Source organism: Galeopterus variegatus, unplaced genomic scaffold (assembly GCF_000696425.1).
Source record: "Galeopterus variegatus unplaced genomic scaffold, G_variegatus-3.0.2 Scaffold10, whole genome shotgun sequence".
NCBI classification, from domain to species: domain Eukaryota; kingdom Metazoa; phylum Chordata; class Mammalia; order Dermoptera; family Cynocephalidae; genus Galeopterus; species Galeopterus variegatus.
In genome coordinates, this window is record NW_007726121.1 from 245,110 (window position 1) to 269,121 (window position 24,012).

Genomic DNA, 24,012 nt, shown 5'->3' on the forward strand with positions numbered 1-24,012 from the left:
AGTGTGCTGCAATGAACATTGGGGAACAGGTATACCTTCAACTTGATGATTGCCATTCCTCTGGGTATATTCCCAGCAGTGGGATAGCTGGGTCATATGGTAGATCTATCTGCAATTGTTTGAGGAACCTCCATACCATTTTCCATAGAGGCTGCACCATTTTGCAGTCCCACCAACAATGTATGAGAGTTCCTTTTCCTCTGCCACCTCGCCAGCATTTATCATTCACAGTCTTCTGGATTTTAGCCATCCTAATTGGGGTGAGATGGTACCTCAGTGTGATTTTGATTTGCATTTCCCGAATGCTCAGTGATGTTGAGCATTTTTTCATGTGCCTTTTGGCCATTCATATATCTTCCTTTGAGAAATACCTATTTAGCTCTGTTGCTCATTTTTTTAATTGGGTTGATTGTTTTTTTCTTGTAAAGTTGTTTCAGTTCCTTATATATTCTGGATATTAATCTTCTGTCAGATGTATATTTTGCAAATGTTTTCTCACACTCTGTTGGTTGTCTTTTAACTCTCCTAATTATTTCTTTTGTGTGCAGAAGCTTTTTATTTTGATATAATCCTATTTTTTTATTTATCCTTGGTTTGCCCATGCTTATGGGGTCATATTCATGAAGTCTATGTACAGTCCTACTTCCTGAAGTGTTTCTCCTATGTCTTCTTTAAGAAGTTTTATTGTTTCAGGGTGTATAATTAATTCTTTAATCCATTTTGAGTTGATTTTAGTATATGGTGAGAGGTATGGGTCTAGTTTCATTCTCCTGCAAATGGATATCCAGTTATCCCAGCACCTTTTGCTGAAGAGGCAGTCTCCTCCCCAGTGTATAGGCTTGGTGCCTTTGTCAAAGATCAGATGGCTGTAGGTGTGTGGGTTGATTTCTGGATTCTCTATTCTATTCCATTGATCAGTGTGTATTATTTATGGCATTACCATGCTGTTTGGGTTTCTATAGCTTTATAGTATAGTTTACAGTCAGGTAGTGTTATGCCTCCCACTTTATTATTTTTGCTCAGCATTGCTTTGGTCACGCGTGGTCTTCAGTTATACTATACAAATGTCTGTATAGTTTTTTCTATTTCTGAGAAAAATGTCATTGGAATTTTGATAGAGATTGCATTGAATTTGTATATCACCTTGGGTAGTATGGACATTTTCACAATGTTGATTCCAATCCAAGTGCATGGGATATCTTTCCATCTTTTTGTATCCTCTCTAATTTCTCTCAGCAGTGGTTTGTAGTTCTCATTATAGAGATTTTTCACATCCTTGGTTAATTCAATTCCTAAGTATTTTATTTTTTTGGTGGCTATTGTAAATGGGCAAGTGTACTTGATTTCTCTTTCTGCATGCTCACTATTGGAGAATAGAAATGCTACTGATTTTGTGTGTTGATTTTGTATCCTGCTACCTTGCTGAAATCATTTATCACGTCCAAGAGTTTTTTTGTAGAGTCTTTAGGCTGTTCAATATATAGGATTATGTCATCTGCAAAGAGGGACAGTTTGACTTCATCTTTTCCAATGTGGATGCCCTTTATTTCCTTCTCTTCTCTGATTGTTCTGGCTAGTACTTCCAACTCTATGTTGAATAGGAGTGGTGAGAGTGGGCCATCCTTGTCTATTTCCTGTTCTTACAGGAAAACCTTTAAACTTTTCCCCATTCAGGATGATATTGGCAGTGAGTTTATCATTTCTGGCTTTAATTATGTTGAGATACTTTCCATCAGTACCTAACTTATAGAGGGTCTTTGTCATGAATGAATGTTGAATTTTATCAAATGTATTTTCAGCATCTATAGAGATGATCATATTGTCCTTTTCTTGGATTTCATTAATATGGTGTATCACATTTACTGATTTGCATATGTTGAACCAACTTTGCATCCTGGGGATGAATCCCACTTGATTGTGGTGTATAGTTTTACGTATGTGTTGCTCTATTCTGTTAGCCAGTATTTTATTGGGGATTTTTGCATGTATATTCATCAAGGATATCAGCCTGTAGTTTTCTTTTTTAGTTGTATCTTTACCTGGTTTTGGTATCAGGGTGATGCTAGCTTCATAAAATGAGTTTGGGAGATTTGCCTCTGTTTCAGTCTTTTGGAATAGTTTGTAAAGAATTGGTGTCAATTCCTTTTTGAATGTTTGGTAAAATTTTGCTGTGAATCCATCTGGTCCTGGACTTTTCTTTGTTGGGAGCCTTCTGATAACAGCTTCAATCCCTTTTAATGTTATTAGTCTGTTCAGATTTTCTACATCTTCTTGGCTCAGTTTTGGTAGCTTGTGTGTGTCCAGAAATTTATCGATTTTCTCCAGATTTTCAAATTTGTTGGCATATATTTGTTTATAGTAGTCTCGAATGATTCCTTGTATTTCAGATATATCAGCTGTAATATCAGCTTTTTCAGTCCTATTTTTTGTCATTTGCATCTTCTCTTCTTTTTTTAGTTAGGGGTGCTAATGGTTTGTCAATTCTATTTATCTTCTCAAAAAACCAAGTTTTTGATTCATTGATCATTTGTATCATTTTTTTGGATTTCAATTTCTTTAAGTTCTGCTCTGATGTTAATGATTTCCTTCCATCTGCTAACTTTGGGTTTGGATTGTTCATGTTTTTCTAGTTCTTTAAGGTGAAGTGTTAGGTTGTTCACTTGCCATCTTTCCATTCTTCTGAAGTAAGCATTTAATGCGATAAATTTTCCCCTTAGTACAGCTTTTGCAGTATCCCACAGGTTTTGGTATGATGTATCATTATTTTCATTAGTTTCAATAAATTTTTTTATTTCCTGTTTGATTTCTTCTTGGACCCATATGTTATTAAGTAGAAAGCTGTTTAATTTCCATGTGTTTGTATAGTTTCCAGGATTTTGTTTGTTATTGCTCTCTAATTTTAATCCACTGTGGTCTGAAAAAATACATGGGATAATTCCACCTTTTTTATATTTGATGAGACCTGATTTGTGACCTAACATGTGATCTACCCTGGAGAATGATCCAGTGCTGGTGAGAAGAATGAATATTCTGAGGTTGTTGGATGGAATGTTTTGTAGATATCTAGCAAGTCCAATTGGTCTAGTGTGTTGTTTAGATCTTGTATTTCTCTGCTGATTCTTGGCCAGATGATCTGTCCAATATTGAGATTGGGGTGTTCAGGTCCCCAGCTATTATGGCATTAGTGTCTATTTCCTTCTTTAGGTCTAATAGATTTTGTTTATAAATCTGGCTGCTCCAATATTGTGTGCATATACACTTATGATTGTTATGTCTTCTTAATGGATCAATCCTTCTATCATTATGTAGTGGCCCTCATTATCTCTTTTTATGGTTTTTAATTTAAAGTCTATTTTATCACATATAAGAATAGCTACTCCAGCTTGTTTTTCATTTCTGTTTACATGGTAAATCTTTTTCCATCCTTTCACTCTTAGTCTATGTGAGTCTTTATGCGTAAGGTGAGTCTCTTGAAGGCAGCATATAGTTGGGTCCTTCTTTTTAATCCGGTTAGTCAGTCTGTGTCTTTTGATTGGGGAATTCAAGCCTTTTACATTAAGCTTTGCTATTAAAAAGTGTTGATTTACTCCTAGCATTTATTTGATTTTGGTTTGGATGTCTTAAGTGTCTTTTGTTCCTTTCTTTCTAATTTACTGTTTGTTTTCTGTATTTGTTGGTTCTTTGGGTTGTATACAGCCTTTTCTTTGTTTTCTCTTCATAGATGCCATTTTTATTATACTGGTTGGTTTTGATTTTTCTTTGGTTTTTATGGCAGTGGTCATTGTTTTTCAGGTACCAAAGCCAGTACTCCCTTTAGAATTTCTTGTAAGGGTGGTTGTGTGGTAGTGAACATCCACAGTTTTTGTTTGTCTGAGAAATATACTATTTGCCCTTCATTTTAGAAGGATAGCCTTGCAGGGTAGAGTATTCTTGGCTGGCAATCTCTGTCTTTTAGTATTTTGAATATATCATCCCATTCCTTTCTGGCTTTTAGGGTTTGTGATGAAAAGTCTGATGTTAGTCTAATTGGGGCTCCCTTATAGGTGATTTGATGCTTCTCTCTGGTAGCTTTTAAGATTCTTTGTCTTTGAGTTTTGCCAATTTGACTATAACATGTCCTGGAGAAGACCTTTTTGGGTTGAATACATTTGGGGATCTTTGAGCTTCCTGAATCTGAAGATATGTGTCTTTTAAGTCTGATATCTCTCAGATTTTCTTTAACATTTTTAATTCTTTTTTCTTTTCTTTTTTTTTTTTTTTTGTCTGAATGTGTTATTTCAAACAGCCCATCTTTGAGGTCAGAAGTTCTTTCTTCTACTTCTGCAAGCCTGCTGGCTAAAATGTCTGTAGTGTTTTTTATTTCATTGAATGAATTCTTCAGCTTGGCAAGCTCTGCTACATTCTTTTTCAGGGCTTTGATTTCCTTGTACATTTCTTCTTTCAGGTCCTGTATACGTTTCTCGTTTCATCATGTTGTCTAGCTGAGTTTTCATGTATCTCATTCAGTTTCCTTAGAATTATCACTTGAAATTCCTTGTCAGACATTTCAAGGGCTTCTTATTCAATAGGATCTAGAGCTTGAGAGTTATTACCCTTTTGTGGAGTACTTTCTTGATTTTTCATATTTCTTGTATCTTTCCTTTGATGTTTTGCCATTGTGCCAGGGGGTGTCACAATCTATTGGTTTGATATGGTTGTCTGACTAGGATTTTGCTGGCGTTGCCAATTTGGTATGGCTCCATCAGTGTCTGCTCGGTTGGCCACTAGTGCCTTGTGTATGTGGTTGCCTCGGGTTTGGGCCTCTCTGGGAGCCGCCTTTCTGGTCAGCATGCACTCGGCCAGGCTGCTGGGTCACGTGCCAGCACCTCAGGGTATGTGGTCTCTTTGGAGCTTCCACTTCCCCTGCTAGACATCTCCCTGATCCACGTGCACTTGGCTGGGCCATGTGTGGAGTCAGGTGGTGGATGTGAAGCCTACCTGCTGGGTCATGGGCCAGCGCCGCAGGGCGTGTGGTCTCTGCAGAGCTTCCACCTCCCCTGCTGGACATCTTCCTGCTCCACACGCACTTGGCTGCTGGGTCACGTGGCATCACCGCAGGGTTTGTTGTCTCTGAGGATCTTCCGCCTCCCCTGCTGGACGTCTCCCTGCACTGTGCACACTTGGCTGCTGGGTCACCTAGTATCTTTTCTTTTTTTAAAACTGTCCAGCACTTTCCAAATACACTTTGGAAAAATGAAAAATATCTCATATGGAAGTGACAGATTATTGTGAACTGTGCTTGAGCTCGTTTTCATCTTATTTTAGCTATCAAGAAAATTCAAAGAATATTACTTAAGATAATGATACTTGTGCTCTTCCATTTGTCATCCATCCTTTGCATTCTGTCAAGGAGAGCTTGCTACTTATTTCTCATGGAGGCTAAAAGAAATACGATAATTAAGTCCTATTAAAATCACTTCAGGTTGGGCCAAGCCCGTGGCGCACTCGGGAGAGTGCGGCGCTGGGAGCGCAGCAGCGCTCCCGCCGCGGGTTCAGATCCTATATAGAGATGGCCGGTGCGCTCACTGGCTGAGTACGGTGGGGCCGGTCACAAAAGGACAAAAAAAAAAAAAAAAATCACTTCAGGTTATTTAAAGAAAGTAGCAAAATGTTGGTACTTCTGCTATGAAGTCATTTGATAGTATAAACTAATCAACATTCTGTTACTACTTTCCTAGAAAACAAGGATTATAAATTTTTGTATGCATTTATGGTAGGACCACATTTACTACACTTTTATTTTGAGCTACACATCAGGAGAATCTACTTTTCAGCCTTTCGTTCCAAATATAAATTGACCATTTTGCATGTTAAGTCACTTGTAGAATATGTATAAAAGTACCTTAGTCTTATATAACTTAGGTGAATATTACCCCAAGAGTAATTATATCCCTTTTGCTTTAATTAGGTTTGCCATATATCACAGATTGCCTGGAATAGTCCTGGTTTACCTTTCACTCTCAGATGTACTGATTTAGATCACAAATTATATGGCCATTCTAGCTTTTACTGTACTTAAATTTCATTTAAATGTGTTCATTGTATATACATTAAAACAATGTTGTCGTACTTCATTATGAAAAATTTATTTTGTCTAGATCAGGGATTTTTATATTTTCCATGGATGCTTATTTAATGCTATAAACATTGAGCACTTACTGTGTCTCTGTGATAGTTACTTTAAAAAGAAAGCAGTAATAATTATACAGAATTCAGGCATCAATACTGAATATAATGGGGGAAGAATGAGAGGTAATATAGTTTAGCACTTGAGCATGAGTCAGTAGTCACACTGCCTAGATCCATAGCCTGGCTCTGTTACTAGCTATGTGACCTTGGGAATGTTTCTTACCCTCCTTGTGCCTCAGTTTTACATCTGTAAAGTGATGACAGTAGTAGTACCTATACCTACCTCAGGGTTGTTAGAAAGATTAACCAGCTTATATATGTGTTATGAAACACTGTGTATCTGTATAAAAACACGTTTATATGTGGCACATAGTAACATGTTCAATAAATGTTAGGTGATATTAAGAATATAAAGCACTGTGACAATCAAATGTTAATTTTTGAACTACTCATTAGTAATAGCGACTGTTGTGAGTAAAATTAAAGGCATAGAGGTACATTCTGCATTTTAACAATGAATATGCTAAATAAAAAAAAATCTCAAAAAAATATGCAAAGATCTATCTCCTAAAGTTCTTTATTTTCTCACCTTTATCACTACCAGTACCTTTCAATAATCTGTCAGTGTCCTCAGGCAAGTAGAAAAGTTTTAATGATGAACACAGTAGTATTTTTTTTTCCTTATTCAGTTTTAGCCTGTATAGGTGATTTTTATGTTGAAACATACTTTGATGAGTGGGAGTACAGTGACTTATTCTTTTGGGCCAGACCATTGATTTTTTTTGCATGTGTTTTATGTATTTTTTGGTTTTTATTTTATTTTATCAATATATAGTGTAGTTGATTTTCATGTCCCTTTACCAATTCCTCCTTTTCCCGCCTCCCACCATCAACATCATATCTGTTCACTTGTCTCAACAAGTTCAAGGAAATGTTGTGATTGTTGTCCCCCCCGCAACATTTGTTTGTATATTTATTTATTTATTTTATTAGCTCCCTCAAATAAGTAGGAACACGTTGTATTTCTTTTTGTGCCTGGCTTATTTCACTTAATATATTTTCTCTAAGTCCATCAATGTTGCTGTGAATGGTAGTATTTCATTTTCTTTTATACCAGAGTAAGATTCCATTGTGTAGATATACCATGTTTTCCTTATCCACTTATATGATGATGGGTATTTAGGCTGGTTCCAGCTCTTAGCTACTTTAAATAGTGCTGCAATAAACATGGGAGTACAGGTATCGTTTTGACATGAGGATTTCCATTCCTCTGGGTATATACCCAGCATTGGAATAGCTGAGTCATGTGGTAGGTCTATCTGTAATTGTTTGAGGAACCTCCATACCAATTTCTATAAAGGCTGTACCATTTTGCAGTCCCACCAATGGTGTATGAGGGTTCCTTTTTCTCCTCATCCTCACCAGCATATATTGTTCTCAATCAATTGGATATTAGCCATCCTAACTGGAGTGAGATGGTATCTCAAAGTTGTTTTGATTTTCATTTCCCGAATGCTGAGTGATATTGAGCATTTTTTCATGTGTCTGTTGGCCATTCGTATATCTTCTTTTGATAAATGCCTATTCAGTTCCTTTGTCCATTTTTTAATTGGGTTATTTGTGTTTTACTGTGAAGTTGTTTGAGTTGCTTCTGTATTCTGGACATTAATCCTTTGTCAGATGAATATTTTGCAAATATTTTCTCCCACTCTGTTGGTTGTCTTTTCACTCTGTTAATTGTTTCTTTCGATGTACAGAAGCTTTTTAGTTTGATGTAATCCCATTTGTTTATTTTTCCTCTGGTTGCCTGTGCTTTTGGGTTTGTATTCATAAAGTCTGCACCCAATTCTAGTTCGTGAAGTATTTCCCCTATGTGTCCTTTAAGGTATCTGGTTGTTTCAGGACATGTATTTGATTATTTAATACATTTTGAGTTGATTTTGGTATATGGTGAGAAGTACAGGACTTGTTTCATTCTCCTACATATGAATGTCCAATTCTCCCAGCACCATTTACTGAAGAGGCAGTCTTTTTCCCAGTATGTAGTTTTGGTGTCTTTGTTGAAGATAGATAGCTGTAGGTGTGTTGGTTAATTTCTGGATTCTCTATTCTATTCCATTGATCAGTGTGTCTGTTTTTATGCCAGTACCATACTGTTTTGGTTACCATAGCTTTCTAGGATAGTTTAAAGTCAGGTAGTGTTATGCTACCAGCATTATTTATTTTGCTCAGGATTGCTTTGGATATTCATGGTCTTTTGTTATTCCATGAGAAGTTTAGAATTGTTTTTCCATTTCTGAGAAAAATGTCATTGGAATTTTGATGGAGATTGCATTGAATCTGTAGATCACTTGGGGTAGTATGGACATTTTTATAATGTTAATTCTTCCAATCCAAAAGCATGGGATATTTTTCCATGCTCTTGTGTCCTCTGTAACTTCTCCCAGTAGTGGTTTGTAGTTTTCCTTGTAGGGATTTTTCACATCCTTGGTTAATTTTATTACTAAGCATTTTAAATTTTTTGGTGACTATTGTAAAAGGGCTAGCTTTCTTAACTTTTTCTGCTAGTTTGTTGTTGGACCATAGAAAAGCTACTGATTTTTGCATGCTGATTTTGTATCCTGCAACTTTACTGAAATCATTTATCAATGCTAAGAGCTATTTTTTGTAGAGTCTTTATGTTGTTCTATATATAGGATTATATCATCTTCAAACAGGGACAGTTTGACTTCATCTTTTCCCATCTGGATGCCCTTTATGTCCTTCCCTGATTGCTCTGGCTAGTACTTCCAACATTATGTTGAACAGGAGTGGCCAGAGTGGGCATCCTTGTCTTGTTCCTGTTCTAAGGGAAAAGCTTTCAGCTTTCCTCCATTCAGGATGATATCAGCAGTGGGTTTGTTATATATGCCTTTAACTGTGTTGAGATACTTTCTTTCTACACCCAATTTAAAGAGAGTCTTTATCATGAATGAATGTGGAATTTTGTCAAATGCATTTTCAGCATCTGTAGAGATAGATGATCATATGGTTTTTGCTTTTGATTTTGTTGATGTTGTTTAATCACAGTTATTGATTTGTGGATGTTGAACCAACCTTGCAAAACTGTGATGAATCTCACTTGATCATGGTGTATAATTTTATGTATCTGTTGCTGTAACCTATTAGCTAGTATTTTATTGAGAATATTTGCATCTATATTCATCAGAGATATTGTCTTGTAGTTATCTTTTTTCTTGTATCTTTGTCTTATTTTGGTATCAGGGTGAGGTTTGCCTCATGGAATGAGTTTGGGAGAATGGCCACAGTTTCAGGTTTTGAGTAGCTTGTAGAGAATTGGTACTATTTATTCTTTAAAGATTTGGTAGAATTCTGCAGTGAAGGCATCTAATGAGTTTTGATAAATTTTTTGATTTCCTGTTTAATTTCTTCTTGTACCCATATGTCATTAAGTAGAATGTTGTTTAATTTCCATGTGTTTGTATAGTTTCCAGAGTTTTGTTTGTTATTGATTTCTAGTTTTAATCTATTGTGGTCTGAAAAAATACATGGGGTAATTCCAGTTCTTTTGAATTTGTTGAGACTTGATTTGTGAACTAAAATTTTATCTGTCCTCTAGGAATGTTCCATGTGCTGGTGAGAAGAATGAATATTCTGAGGTTGTTTGCTGAAATGTTCTGTAGATGTTTGCCAAGTCCAATTGTTCTACAGTGTTTAGATTTTGTGTGTCTTTGTTGATTTTTCACCTAGATGATCTGTCCAATGTGGAGAGTGGGGTGTTAAGGTCCCCGACTATTATGATATTGGTCTCTATCTCTTTCTTTAGATGTAATAGTGTTTGTTTTATATATCTGTCTGCTCCGACGTTGGGTGCATATATATTCATGATTGTTATGTCTTCTTGTTGGGTAGATCCTTTTATCATTATATAGTGGCCTTTTTTATTTCTTTTTATGGTTTTTGGTTTAAAGTCTATTTTATCTAAGAATTGCTACTCCAGCTCCTTTTTTGTTTTTATTTGCATGGAATATCTCTTTCCATCCTTTCACTCTTAGTCTATTTGTGTCTTTACAGGTGAAGTGAGTCTCTTGAAGGCAGCACATTGTTTTGTCCATCATTTTAATCCAGTCAGACTGTGTCTTTTGAGTGGGGAATTTAATTCTTTTACATTATGAGTTATTATTGAAAGGTGCTTATTTACTCCTGGCATTTTATTTATTTATTTATTTATTTTTGTGTGTGAATGTTTTAAATGTTTTGTTCCTTTCCTTCTGATTTGCCATTTGTCTTCTTTTTTTGTTGGTTTCTTGGGATGGTAGATAAACTTTTTTTCTCTTTATTTTTATCATTTTTATTTTACTGGTGGGATTTATTTTTTCTTGAGTATTCATTATAGTGATTATTTTTTTTCAGGTATCACACCCAGTACTCCCTTGAGAATTTTTTTTAAGGCTGGTTGTGTGGTAGTGAACTCCCTCAGTCTTTGTCTGGAAAATATACTATTTGTCCTTCATTTCAGAAGGATAGCCTTGCTGGTTAAAGTATCTTGGCTGGCAATTTTTGTCTTTTAGTATTTGATACTATCATCTCATTCTCTTTGGCTTTTAGGGTTTCCTATGAAAAGTCTGAAGTTATTCTGATAGGGTCTCCCTTTTAGGTGACTTGATGCTTCACTCTTGCAGCTTTTATGATTGTCTTGGTCTTTGAGTTTTGCCAACTTGGCTAAAACATGTCTTGGAGAATACCTTTTTGGGTTGAATATGTTTGGGGATCTTTGAGCCTCCTGAATCTGAAGATCTGCATCTCTTGCTACTATTTCTTTTAATATGTTTTCAATGCCATTTCTTTTTCCTCCCCTTCTGGAGTACTCATGATTTCAATATTTGAGTGCTTAAGGTTGTCTGTTATCTCTCTTAGATTTTCTTCAATTTTTTAAAATTATTTTTTTATTTTTTCTTTTTTGGTCTGCCTGTATCATTTTGTACAGGCCATCTTCAAGGTCAGAAATTCTCCCTTCTTTTTGTTCTACTCTGCTGGTTAAGCTCTCTGTTGTGTTTTATATTTCATTGAATGAATCCTTCAGCCCCACAAGCTCTGCTACATTCTTTTTTAGGGCATTAATTTCTTTGTATGTTTTTACTTTCACATCCTGTATACTTTTTGTCATTTCTTTGTGTTGTCTAACTGAGTCTTCTTGTATTTCATTTAGCGTCCTTAGAATTGTTGCTCCAAATTCTGTGTCAGTCATTTCAAGGATTTGCTCTTCTATGGGATCCAGTACTTGAGAGTTATTATATTCCTTTGGTGGTGTCATAGTTTCTTGGTTTTTCATATTTCTGGTATCCCTCCATTGCTGTTTATTTATTGAGGCAGACACTTTCACGGTCCACTCGTTTCACCCTGGCACTGGCATCTGCAGCAATAGCAGGGAGTGTTGCTGATGCTCAGTTGCCTGTTGCTGTCTTGGGGTCTGAGTGTCAGTGGCCTCCTAGCCCCTTGATTTTTATTAAAAAAAAAAAATCATAATGGGGAATACTTCATACACAATCAAATGCATGTGCTTAAACTATATAATTTAGACTTCCGATCAAGATGGCAGAATAGATGGTACCCAGTGTCACCCTCTCCCACAATCAACCAATTTAAATCTATTGAAAAGCAACAACAGCCAAGCTGGGGCCACTAGTGCTCAGGGGAAGAGGAGGAGAGACTTATGGAGCTCATGAAGGCAGGAAAAGCCATGATGAGAAGTAGAAAGGACTGCTCCAACTTTTTTGAGCCCCCAAAACTTCAAGTCTGGCCCTGATGAGCACATCAAGCAAAATATGGCTAAAGCTGCTGCTGTGCCCTTCATATGAAGTTGCTTGGAGGCTGTAGGGGAGAAGAGAGCCTTGGTGGCCCCCAGGCCAGCAAGACCACTAACAGGGTTCCCATGGACCCACATAGGAGCAAGGGGCCACAGACAGCTGAGAAATGGAGCCAGTCAGAGGCCAGTGAGTTATTGCAAGGGACTGACACATGGCCTGTCCCATGGGAAGTTTTTGGAATGTGGGCAGTGGGGGGATGGGCCCACCAGGGGAACATTGGGACATAGCATGGGCAGCTGATCTGCCCAGCAATCAACACAGGACCACTCAGAGGAGACTGGTCATTAGTATAGAACTGCAGGGGGTGCAGTTTGCTGAAAAGACTCAGGCCCAAACCAGCGTTTCCACACAATCCAGGTGTACCAGACCTCACAAGACCAGGAAGTGCATATAAGGTCAACAATTAAACTCAGAACTGCACAGAAAGCCTTCCCCAGGGAATCAGCAGCAAAGCAGAAATTTAGGTCAACTACAGGGCTCAAGTGCTGGTTCCCACAGGAATTTCCTCCAGTTTAGAAGTAAGCAAAGCATAACAAATTACTTCAAGTGCAGAGTTGAAGTGGTGGGAATAGTGAGTAGTCCAACATAGAATTGAAAGAAAAAATAAAAAACCCACAGATCAAAGTTCTGATATTAATCATTAAATGTCTACCACCACCAAAGGACAGCCATGCCCCTCATAAATCCACATCCAGCCCAACAGTGACCACGAAGCTGCCACTGGAAGTGCCTTGGGCTCCCAAGCCAGGGTGGGGTGAGGCCAAAGCCCTTATCCATGCTTCCATGATTTCTGCCTCCAGCCTGGCAACAGCCACCAGGGTGCTGCTGGAAGTGCCCCAGATTTCTGAGCTAGGGCAGTGGGTGATCAAGAGCCTCAGCCATGCCCCCTCATCCAGCCATGACTGAACTGCCTTCAGAAGCCCACTGGACTACCCTGCCAGAATGAGGGGGGTGCTGTGGCCTCAACCATGCCCCCCCTTCATCCTCCTCCTACCTCATCCCCCTACCCTTTTCCATTTCCCTCTACCCCCAACTGCTCCACAACAACATTTTAGAATGTAAAAAATAATAATAAATAATTTTTTAAAAATAAAAAATATAATTTAATTTAATGTCATGACACATATACACACCAATAAAATCATCACGAAAATCAAGAGTGAACATATCCATCACCTTTAAAGCTTTCCTCATACTTCTTTCTAATTCTTCCCTCCTTCCCCAAATCCCTCACTCACAATTGCCCATCTCCCTCACTCCCTGGCAACCATGGACCTGTTGGGCTGTCTGAAAGTATAGGTTTGTTTATATTTTCTAGAAATGTTTATAAATTAAATCATACAATTTGTACTATTTTTTGTTCTTTTTCATGCATCACAATTATTTTGAGATTCATCCATATTGTTGGGGTATATCAATAGTTTATTCTTTTCTATTGCCAAATAATATTCCTTTGTATGGGTATGCTGAAATTCATTCAAGTACCTCTTCATGGTCATTAGGATTGTTTGCAGGCTTGTGATATTACAAATAAAGCTGCTGTGAATATGTGTAAATGTTTGTATGGATGTATACCTTTCATTTTTTCTATAAATTGGGTAATATGTTTAACTTTTTCAGAAACCACCAAACTTTTTCAAAGTGCCTGTATCATTTTACATTCCCACCAGCAGTTTATGAGAGTTTTAGTTCTTCCGTATCCTTGTTGATACTTAATATGGTCATTCTTTTTTAATTTTAGCTATTTTAAAAGGTGTGTGATAATATCTCGTAATGGTTTTAATTTGCATTTCCCTAGTGATTAATGATGTTCAGCATTTTTCATGAGTTTATTTGCCATCCATTTATCTTTTGTCTCCCTTTTCTATTGTGTTTATTTTCTTATTATTGAGTTTTGAGAGTTTCTAAAATATTTTGCATTCAAGTTCTCTGTCAGATTTCTGCTTTGCAAATAATTTCTCTCAGTCTATAGATTGTCTTTTTAATTCTCTTGTGTCTTTCTAAGGGCAAACATTTCTAATTTGATTAAGGTTAATTTTTCTTTTTTCCTCTTCTATGTATTTTGTTTTTGGTATTTTAGCTAAGAAATTGCCATACCCAAGATTTGAAATATGTTCCTCTGTTTTCTTCTAGAAATTTTATAGTTTTACATTTTATCTTTAGGTTTATGGTCCATTTTGGCATTAAATATTTGAGCAAGGTATGTTCAAAGTTCATTTTTCTGTGTGGATATCCAATTCTACCAGCACCACTTGTCGAAAATATTATTCTTTCTTCACTGAATTGCATTTGTACCTTTACTAAATATCAACTGTCAAAATTTGCATGGTTCTATTTGTATACTCTTCTGTTCCGTTGACCTACTTGTCTATCTTTACACCATTACCACACTGCCTTCATTACTGTTGCTTTATAACTAAGTTTTGAAATCATGTATTGTTTGTCTTTCAGCTGTTTTCTTTTTCAGAAATTTGGGGTTTTTTTGTTGTTTTTGTTTTGTTTTGGGTATTCTGGGTCCTTTACATATCCTAATGAATTTTAGAATCAGCTTCTCAATTTCCACCCCCCACACCCCCAAAAAAGTGCTAGGATTTTTAATGATATTGTGTCAAATCCATAGATCAATTTGGAGAGAATTGACATTTTAACAACATTGAGATCTCTGATCCATGAACACAGTATCTCTCTCCAATTTCTTAGGTCGTCTTTAATTTCTCACAACAATGTTTTATAGTTTTTGTTGTACAGATCTTGCACCCCTTTTATTGTATATTTTCCCTAAGTGTTTCCTATTGTAAATGGTATTGTCTTTAAATTTTATTTTTCAATTTTTTGTGATAAGTTTTTAATATATTGATCTTGTATACTACAACCTTGTTAAATTCACTTATTAATTCTAGCAGTTTTTTTTGTAGTTTCCATCAGTTTTTCTTACATAGAAGATAATATCATTTGTGGTAAAGACAGTTTTATTTCTTTCTTTCTGATGTGAATGTCTTTTCTTTCTTTATTTCAATGGCTAGAACTTCCAGTATAGTGTTGTAGAAGCGGAGAGAGTAAGACATTCTTGTTTCCTTCCTGATCTTGAGGGAAAGTATTTATTTTTCAACATTAAGGATGATGTTAGCTGTAGGTTTTACATAGTTGTTTTTATTATGTTGAGGAAGTTCCATTCTGTTCCTGGTTTAATGAAAATTTTTATTAAAGATGGGTGTTGGATTTTATCAAAGGCTTTTTCTCTGTTTATTGAGATAATCACATAGCTTTTTCTTTCTTTGGTTAAATTTATATATGTCTGAATTACATTGATTTCCAAATGTTATACCAACCTTGTAGTCTCAGGATAAATACTACTTGATCATGAAAAATTAATCTTTATGTATAGATGACTTTGATTTGCTAAAATTGTGTTTATAATTTCTACGTCTATGTTCATGAGGGATATTTGTGTGTTTTTACTTTTCTTGTAATGCCTTTGTAATGATTTGAGTGGGTATCAGAGTAATACTGGCCTAATTGAATGGGTTGAGAAACATTTCCTTCTCTTCTTTTCAAATTTCTGTAATAGTTATTTAGAATTTGAGTTATTTATCCTTAAATGTTTGTTAGAATTAACCAGTGAAGCCACCTGGGCCTGGAGTTTTCTTTGTGGGAAGTTTTTAACTGTAAATTCAGTTTCTTTTTTTTTTTCCAAAAGTTTTTATTGTGGTAAAATATATATAACATAAGATTACTGCCATTTACAACAACATGGTTGAACTCAGAGAAAATTGTGTTAAGTGAAATAACTCAGTTTCATAAATAGGTATATGGCTATTTAGGTGGTTTATTCTTGAGTGAGCATTGGCATTCTTTTTCTTTCAAGGAATTTGTCCACCGTCAAATATATTGGTATAGGGCTGGCCCCATGGCTCACTCGGGAGAGTGCAGTACTGGTAGTGCTGAGGCCTCGGGTTTGGATCCTATATAGGGATGGCCAGTGCGCTCACTAACTGAGCATGGTGCAGACAACGCCAAGCCAAGGGTTGCAATCCCCTTACCGGTCACAAAATATATATATATATATACACACACACACACACACACACATACATATATATACACATATATATGTATATATATAGGCATAAAATTTTTCATAATATTTTCTTAGTATTCTGTTAATATCTGTAGACTCTTAGTGATGCCTACTTTCTCGTTTCAACCTAATTATGAATTTTTCTATTTTTCTTTGTAGTTATAATGATTTTTGCTTTATGTATTTTGAAGCTCTTTTTTTATGTGAATAAATGCTTATTAGTTTGTCCTCTTGATTAATTGTTCCCTTTGTCATTATAAAATAACCTTCTTTATCCTTGGTAATATTCACCTTTGTTTTGAAAGATACGTTCACTCAATTTAAAATTCTAAGTTGACATTTTTTTCTTTTGGTACTTTAACGGTACTGATCCACAGTCTTCTGATTTCTATTTTTTATTGCCAAGAAATCTGTTATCCTTGTCTTTGTTTCACTATATGTAACATCTTTTTTTTCCCTCTAGCTCCTTTTAAGCTTTTGTCTATATCTTGGGTTTTGAGCAATTTGTTTTTGATGTGTCTTGATGTAATTTTCTTTATTTTTCTTGTACTTGAGGTTCATTGAGCTTCTTGGATCTATGGGTTTGCAGTTTTCATCAATTTGGGAATTTGTGGGGCATTATTTCTTCAAATATTTTTTGCCCTCCTTTTCTTGTGCAACCCCACTTGCACATACACACTCCCCTCACACACATATATCCACTTGAAGTTGTCCCATAGGTCACTGATGCTCTGCTGTTCTGCTTGTTTGTTTTATACTGTGTTTCTTTTTGGATGGTATCTAATGCTGTGTCTCCACCAATCTTTTTTTCTGCCAAATTTGCTGTTAATCTCATTCAGTTTATTATTTATCTCACATTTTAATTTTAATCTCTAGAAGTTTTATTTGTGCCTTTTTGTATTTTCTGTATTTCTACTTAACTTTTGAACATCTGGAATAAAGTTAAAATAAGTGCTCTAATGTCTTTGCTATTTCTAACATGTCACTTTTGGATCAGTTTTGACTGATTTTTGTCTTTCCTTTTTTCAATTTTAATTTTTTTATTTAATGAAACATGGTTGTACATATCTGTGGAGTACAGCATCAAATATCTACACCTGTGTGTAATGTGTGATGCTCAGGATAATTAGTATATTCTACATTATACAATGTAATCATTTTTGTAGCCCTTTACCTATTTCTTGCTACCGCCCCCCCTCCCGTTTCCCACCTCTGGTGGACTCAGTTTTGTTCTCTCCATTTGAAAGTTCAATGAATTATTGTGATCATTGTACCTTTATTTTTTATTTTATTTTATTTTTTTTTAAGCTCCCACTTATGAGTGAGTACATGTGGTATTTCTCTTTTTGTGCCTGGATTATTTCTCTTAACATAATTTCCCCTAACTTCATCCATGTTGCTGCAAATGGCAGAATTTCATTATTTTTTTATGGCAGAGTAGTATTCCATTGTGTATATATACTATTCTATTTTCCAGCTTATTTGCGTGCCTGATAATTTTTAATCAGATGTCAGACGTAGTGACTATTACCTTGGTGGGCAGTGGATACTTTTGTATTTCTATAAATATTCTTAAGCTTTATTCTGGGCAGCAGTTAAGTTACTCGAAATTGTTTGATATCTTTGGGTCCTCCTTTTAAGATTTGATAGGCAGGACTAGAACAGTATTTAGTCTAGGGCTACTCACTAATGAGGCAAGATGCTTCCAAGTACTCTATCAAATACTTCATGAATTATGGAATTATGAACTTTTCCAGTCTGGCTGATGGGAACAGGCAATATTCTCCATCCTGTATGAGTTCTGCTTTCCCTCCATTCCTCTCAGATAGTCCTTTCCAAGGCCTTTGGTTGTTTTCTCACACATGTGTTTATCAGTAGTAATCTGCTGAATATTTGAGAAAGACCCTCTACAGATCTCCATAATTCTCTCTTTCTCTGCTCCTCTCACCCCTCTTTTACTCTCCTGCTGTCTGCATTGGTATCCCCTGACTCTCAGTCTTTTCTCAAATCCACCAGGCTTTGCCTGGATTTCCCTTACCTGTACAGCAGCCTGAAAACTCTCTCAAGGTGGTAAGCTGGGGTAATCATAATGCTTATCTGATTTGTTTACCATCTCTTAGGGATCACTATTCTTCATTACCTAACATCTAATCTGAAAACTGTTGTTTCATATGTTTTATGGTTTTTTTTGGTTGTTCCAGGTAGTTAAGTTAATTCAGTCCCTGGTATTCCATCTTGGTCAGAAGCAGAAGTACTTGTACTATTGAAATTTTATCATTTTTATGATTACCATGTAGGCCTGTTTTAGTGAAATAGTTCATTGTAATATTCTTTTTAATATTAATTTTCCATTTATTTCTGTACATCTGTTCTTTTACCAGTAGATTTTTTTGACTGGTTGTCCTACTTGTTTCAACCAATTGCACTATTCTTCAGAAACTGATGTTACTACTTAGAGTCTTTAGTTTCACTGCTTCTGCTATTGATGAAAAGTTGGCTAATGATGACTTTGTTTCTATGTCAGAAAATGCTTGTTAAGGAGAGTTCTCATTTCTCTGAAAGATACTTGGTAGAGGTAGTTTATTTACAAGTATTACATCATTTAATATATTTGAAATTGTGTTTTACTATTAGGTTATATTAAATACATATTTTTTATTATAACAGAAATAAAATAAGCATATTCACGGTTATTGTAATAAACAAGCAAACAAAAACAAACAAAAAACTTATGATGCTCTGACTATTACTATGGTAGAAGCCAGTTGCTAACATTGGATTTGGATTTCTTTAGTATGTTATACAGTAAACTCCCAGTTATTGACTGGATTAACTACTTGGGACCCTCCCTTCTATGTTATATCTATACATACATACCCTTACACCTCGGGGCCCAGCTTACCATCAAGGTTCAATAGCTCTTTTCTCCCTTTGACCATTTAGTACATTTCAGGGTAACTCCAGCCACTTTAGATTTTCCTTCTCCCTCACTAACCACATTCCAGTTCCACAGATTTAGCATCCCCTGATTTAAAAATGATAAATAAGGATTTATATGTATTGAAAAATATGTTTCAAGATTCTCTTTTGACATTTAACTGTGCAGAATATAGGTTTTGTTTTCCCTAAGTGTAGGTCAAGTAAAGCAGATTGCAAAGCTACTGATGCTTCCATATTTTGAAAAAAAAAAATGTGAATGATATATAGTTACACACATACACACACACACACATATATATATTTTTTCTTTTTTTAATTTAGGATTTGCTTTCCCGTATGCTTCATGTGGACCCACATCAGCGGTACACTACTGAGCAAGTTTTAAAGCACTCATGGCTAACCCACAGAGACCAGTTGCCAAATGATCAGCCAAGGAGCAATGATGCATCACATGTCATCAAGGTAAAACAAATATATTTTATGTGCCTTCTAAATACTTGATACCTAATAAAGCCATTGTATGACATTCACCGATGACACTGAGATAATTCCTTAAAATATCTTTATCTTTAAATATAGATTTTTTAAAAATAAATTTTACTGTGTATATTTGAGGTTTACAACATGATGTTATGGAATACATAAAGATACATAGATATGTATCGATACTACAGTGTTAGTGCATTGAAGCAGATTAACATATCTACCATCTCGCATAGTTACTTTTTGTGTGGCAAGAGCAGCTAAAATCTACTTAATTAACAAAAATCCGAGTACAATACAATTTTATTAACTTTAATCCTCATGTTGTACATTAAATCTCTAGACTTCTTCATCCTCCATGTCTGCTATTTTGTATCCTTTGACTTCAATCTCCCATTTCTTTGTCCCCTCCACCCCCACCCATGGTAACCAGTTTCATTCTCTACCTCTGTGTGTATGAGCTCTTTTCTTTTTGTTTATTCCACATATAAGTGATATCATACAATATTTTTCTTTCTGTGTCTGGCTCACTTAGCCTATGTCTTCCAGGTTTATCCATATTGTTGCAAATGACAGGATTTCCCTTTTAAGGCTGAATAATATCCCATTGTATATATATATACAATGTAATATAATATCCCATTGTATATATATATATATATATATATATATATACCAGCTTCTTTATTCATTCATCTATTGATGGACACCTAGGTTGTTTCCACATCTTGGCTCTTGTGAATAATGCAGCAATGAACATGGGAATGCAAGTATCTTTACAAGATGGTGATTTCATTTCCTTTGGATATATACCCAGAAGAGTGATTGCTGGCTTATATGGTGGTTCAGTTTTTTTTCTTTAGGAACCTCATAGTGTTTTCCATAATAGCTGTACTAATTTACATTCTTACCAACAGTGTATAAGAGTTCCTCTTTCTCTGCATCCTCTCCTGCATTTGTTATTGTCTGGGTTTTTTTTGTTGTTGTTGTTGTTTTGTTTTGTTTGTTTTTGATAACAGCCATTCTAACTGCAGTGAGATGATATCTCATTGTGGTTTTGATTTCCATTTCCCTGATGATTAGTGATTTTGAGTATTTTTTCATGTGCTTGTTGATCATTTATATGTATTCTTTTAAGACATGTCTGTTCAGCTCATTTACCCATTTTATAATCATATTTGTTTTGTTTGTTTTTTTTGGGGGGGTTTTTTTTTTTTTTTGCTGTTGAGCTGTTTGAGTTCTTTGTATATTCTGGATATTAATCATTTGTTGGATGCATATTTTGCAAATATTTTCTCCCATTCTGCTGGTTGTCTCTTCACTCTGTTGATTGTTTCCTTTGCTTTGCAGATCTTTTTAGTTTGATATAATCCCATTTGTCTATATTTACTTTTGTTGCCTGTGCTTCTGAGGTCCTCTTCATAAATTCTTTGCCCAGCCCAGTGTCCAGTTTTGTTTTTCTTTCTCAGTATTGCTATTTTTTTTTTGTAGTTCCAGACTAATTTTAGGATTTTTTTAAACTTCTGTGAAGAAAGCCATTGGAATTTTGATAGAGATTGCATTAAATCTGTGTATTGCTTTTGGTAGTGTGGATATTTTAACAATATATCATGTATTCCTCTTAACTTTATTTACTACTGCTTTTCTTATGATAAAAATATCTTGATTTTACTTGCCTTGCTGTTGAGAGACACTGGGGCTAGGAGTGGATTAAATGCAAGTTTCATATGGAAACAAAAAATTGCTATTAGTTTTTAAATTATAACCATTTTTACCAGTTTCTACATCATAGACATTGACCTTAGATTTTAAGTTTTAGTGTTTTTAACATTTTTTGTAGGATGCATAGTTATTGAAATGAAAAATATACAAGTAATCAGGTATTAGTTTATCACGGAGCTTCAGTGCACAGCTCAAGTATATTCAATTATTTTTCTGGGAAAAAGTTTTTCTAGTTAAATGTCTCATGATATAATGTGAAAGTTTTTGTTTTTGTTTGGTTTTTTTCCTCCAGGAATTTTTACTCAATTTGTGACATTTTGTCACTATTTTAGGGAGCAATGGTTGCCACATATTCTGCCCTGACTCACAAGACCTTTCAACCAGTCCTGGAACCTGTTGCTGCTTCAAGCTTAGCTCAGCGACGGAGCATGAAAAAACGAACATCAACTGGCCTGTAAGATTTACAGTGTTCCTCAGCCAAACTGGATGAAGAGAAAATTAAATGTATGGCTTTTTGCCTAATCTTATATCGAAGGCATTGTTTTCTGCTCTATTACTTGAATATTCTGTTTAATTTACCCTTTTTAAGGGGAGTGAGATTTAAAAAAAGCATACACAGGTCCATAATATTCATACTATGTTTTTTTTTTTTCAGTAGTGTCCAAGTGTTTATTTAAGCATATAATTGCTGTCCACAAGGACCTGACAACTTCTCTGCACACTTCTAAAATTCCTTTCAAATAAAGTTACTTTAATAGTTTTTCTGGTTTCATTCAATAATGATTTGTGGTGGAATCATTACCAACAGTCAAGATTCATATGTAATAGTATGATGCCGAGCAATGTCAGTATTTTTTAACATCAGATCCTGAAGGATAGGCTTTTTTAAAAAGAAAAACAAAAAAAGTATTGTAGAATTTTGTTATGCACAACCAAAGGACTTACATTTGTTTGAATCTCTGTAGTTACTAAAATGTAGACATAGAAGTTTGGCGCCAGAGCAAAATACATTTGTGCTGATATATGAATTCCTGATATGGTTGGTGCCAAAGTTTTTATAGAGGAATTAAATCACAGATAATGTGTAGACAGACCTGTATATTATCCATAAGTGTCCTCATCTAGAAATAAAGGTTTCCATAAAGCTTCTGTACCTTTTACATCTAATGGAATTGTAGTACAAGTGAAGAATTTTTTAGCCAAAGGCTTTATACCGGTGTTGTAATCTTCTAAATAGGGTCACAGTTAAACCTTTAAGAATAAAGTACATGGTGTTGACACTGTCTTGGTGTTATGTAAGCTAACTTTCAAGTTAACCAGTTGGATTTAATCATCATCTGTCTCCTTTATCAGTGAACTACACTTTTTTTTCTGACTTTCATGTGCTTTGAATTACAGTGTAGTATATTAATCTAACTTGAATCCTATGGTAATATAGTTGAAATTTTACTATAGTGGACTTGTATGCTTAGCACTCATAGTGTAGTACAATGTATTTCTGTAAACCTTAGATAATGCTACGTAATAGTTATACTTGAAGAAGATAAAGTCACATTTTAAATAGAAAGTAATGCTAATGATCTACATAAAATTTGAGCACATTTAAAATTATATTTATTAAAAAAATGATCTGGCCAAATTGGTCTTATTATTAAATTGATGATTCAGAACCATTGTGTAGTTATGTATTGTTTTTTCTAAGTGATGAAATCTTAAAGAATTGTTTCATGTTCTTGAAAAAAATACCATTACTATTACTACTACTACTGACAGAAAGAATTCATGAATGTAAACTGGAGTATATCACAGTTTTGTTTAGTGAATACAAGTGAACTACTTGTGTGTGCTGGGTGTACTGTTTGCTGTATTTTATTTTGCTTAGTTCAGAGAGAGAAATTTGATTGCTGAGTACTGAAGTGTACAGTCTAGGCTAGCAGACTTGTAATTTTGCTGACTAATAAAAGAAACTATACATATTCTCTTTATAATATTAGTGGTCTATACCCCGTGCACAAAGATCTGTTTCTTGGATGTGATATATAAAAGTGTGTATTCTTATTTTGAGGTGTCTTTTTGAAATAATTGAAAGACATTAAAGAATATCTAATGCCACGTGGAAAACTTACTTCAAAATAGACTGGTATCATATCTGGTGGCTTTTTATGTTCAAATTTGACTTACCTTTCCTCATTTTGCTTTATTACTATAAGTACTTGCATGTAACAATTTATGTCCACATATTCTGACATATTTTCTGCTTGTCATTATCTTGTTTGTGCTGTTATGCCTTCTTCCTATCAGAATTGAATATGTCAGATTCAGAGGTGAGATTTTGGTGTTGAACTTTTTGGGACACGGATATTATTTCCATGTAAGCTTTTCAAGTAAAAAAATAAGGGAAGTGAAATTGGAAAATGAAAAATTATAACAAAATAACCTTCATGCTTTCAATAATCAGTGTTTTAAAAAGTTGATGATCTTAATTAATTTTCAGTTTGCTTGCTCAGAAGGGTAATGTCATACAGCTCTATCATGAAAGAAACAATATAAGAATTAAGCACTGTGTTATAACAGGAAGGTCAAGAGTTTTGATCCCCGTGCCGACCGGCCCACCCCCCACAAAAGAAACAAAAACCCAGCAATGAACAGCATGTTTCCTTGTCACCAGGTGAAAACTGACTGTGTAAAAGGCACAGGTATGATAGTGAATGTACCCAATAATTGTGCGAGAGTTTTCTACTGGAAATTCAAACA

At 35.1% G+C, this 24,012-nt stretch overlaps 1 protein-coding gene across 2 annotated transcripts in view; it reads left to right on the forward strand.

Moving 5' to 3' along the window:
* RPS6KA6 (ribosomal protein S6 kinase, 90kDa, polypeptide 6) overlaps positions 1 to 23,243 on the forward strand; it is a 154,761-nt gene extending 131,518 nt beyond the window's left edge. Inside the window, exons 21-22 of one of the 2 annotated variants that reach the window (XM_008585631.1) lie at positions 19,375 to 19,515; positions 21,591 to 23,243. In XM_008585631.1, the coding sequence (XP_008583853.1) occupies positions 19,375 to 19,515; positions 21,591 to 21,716 (267 nt within the window). In that variant the 3' untranslated portion in view covers positions 21,717 to 23,243. The remainder of the gene's footprint in view (positions 1 to 19,374; positions 19,516 to 21,590) is intronic. The other variant, XM_008585690.1, reaches the window with a different exon arrangement.
* The last annotated feature ends 769 nt before the right edge of the window (positions 23,244 to 24,012 follow it).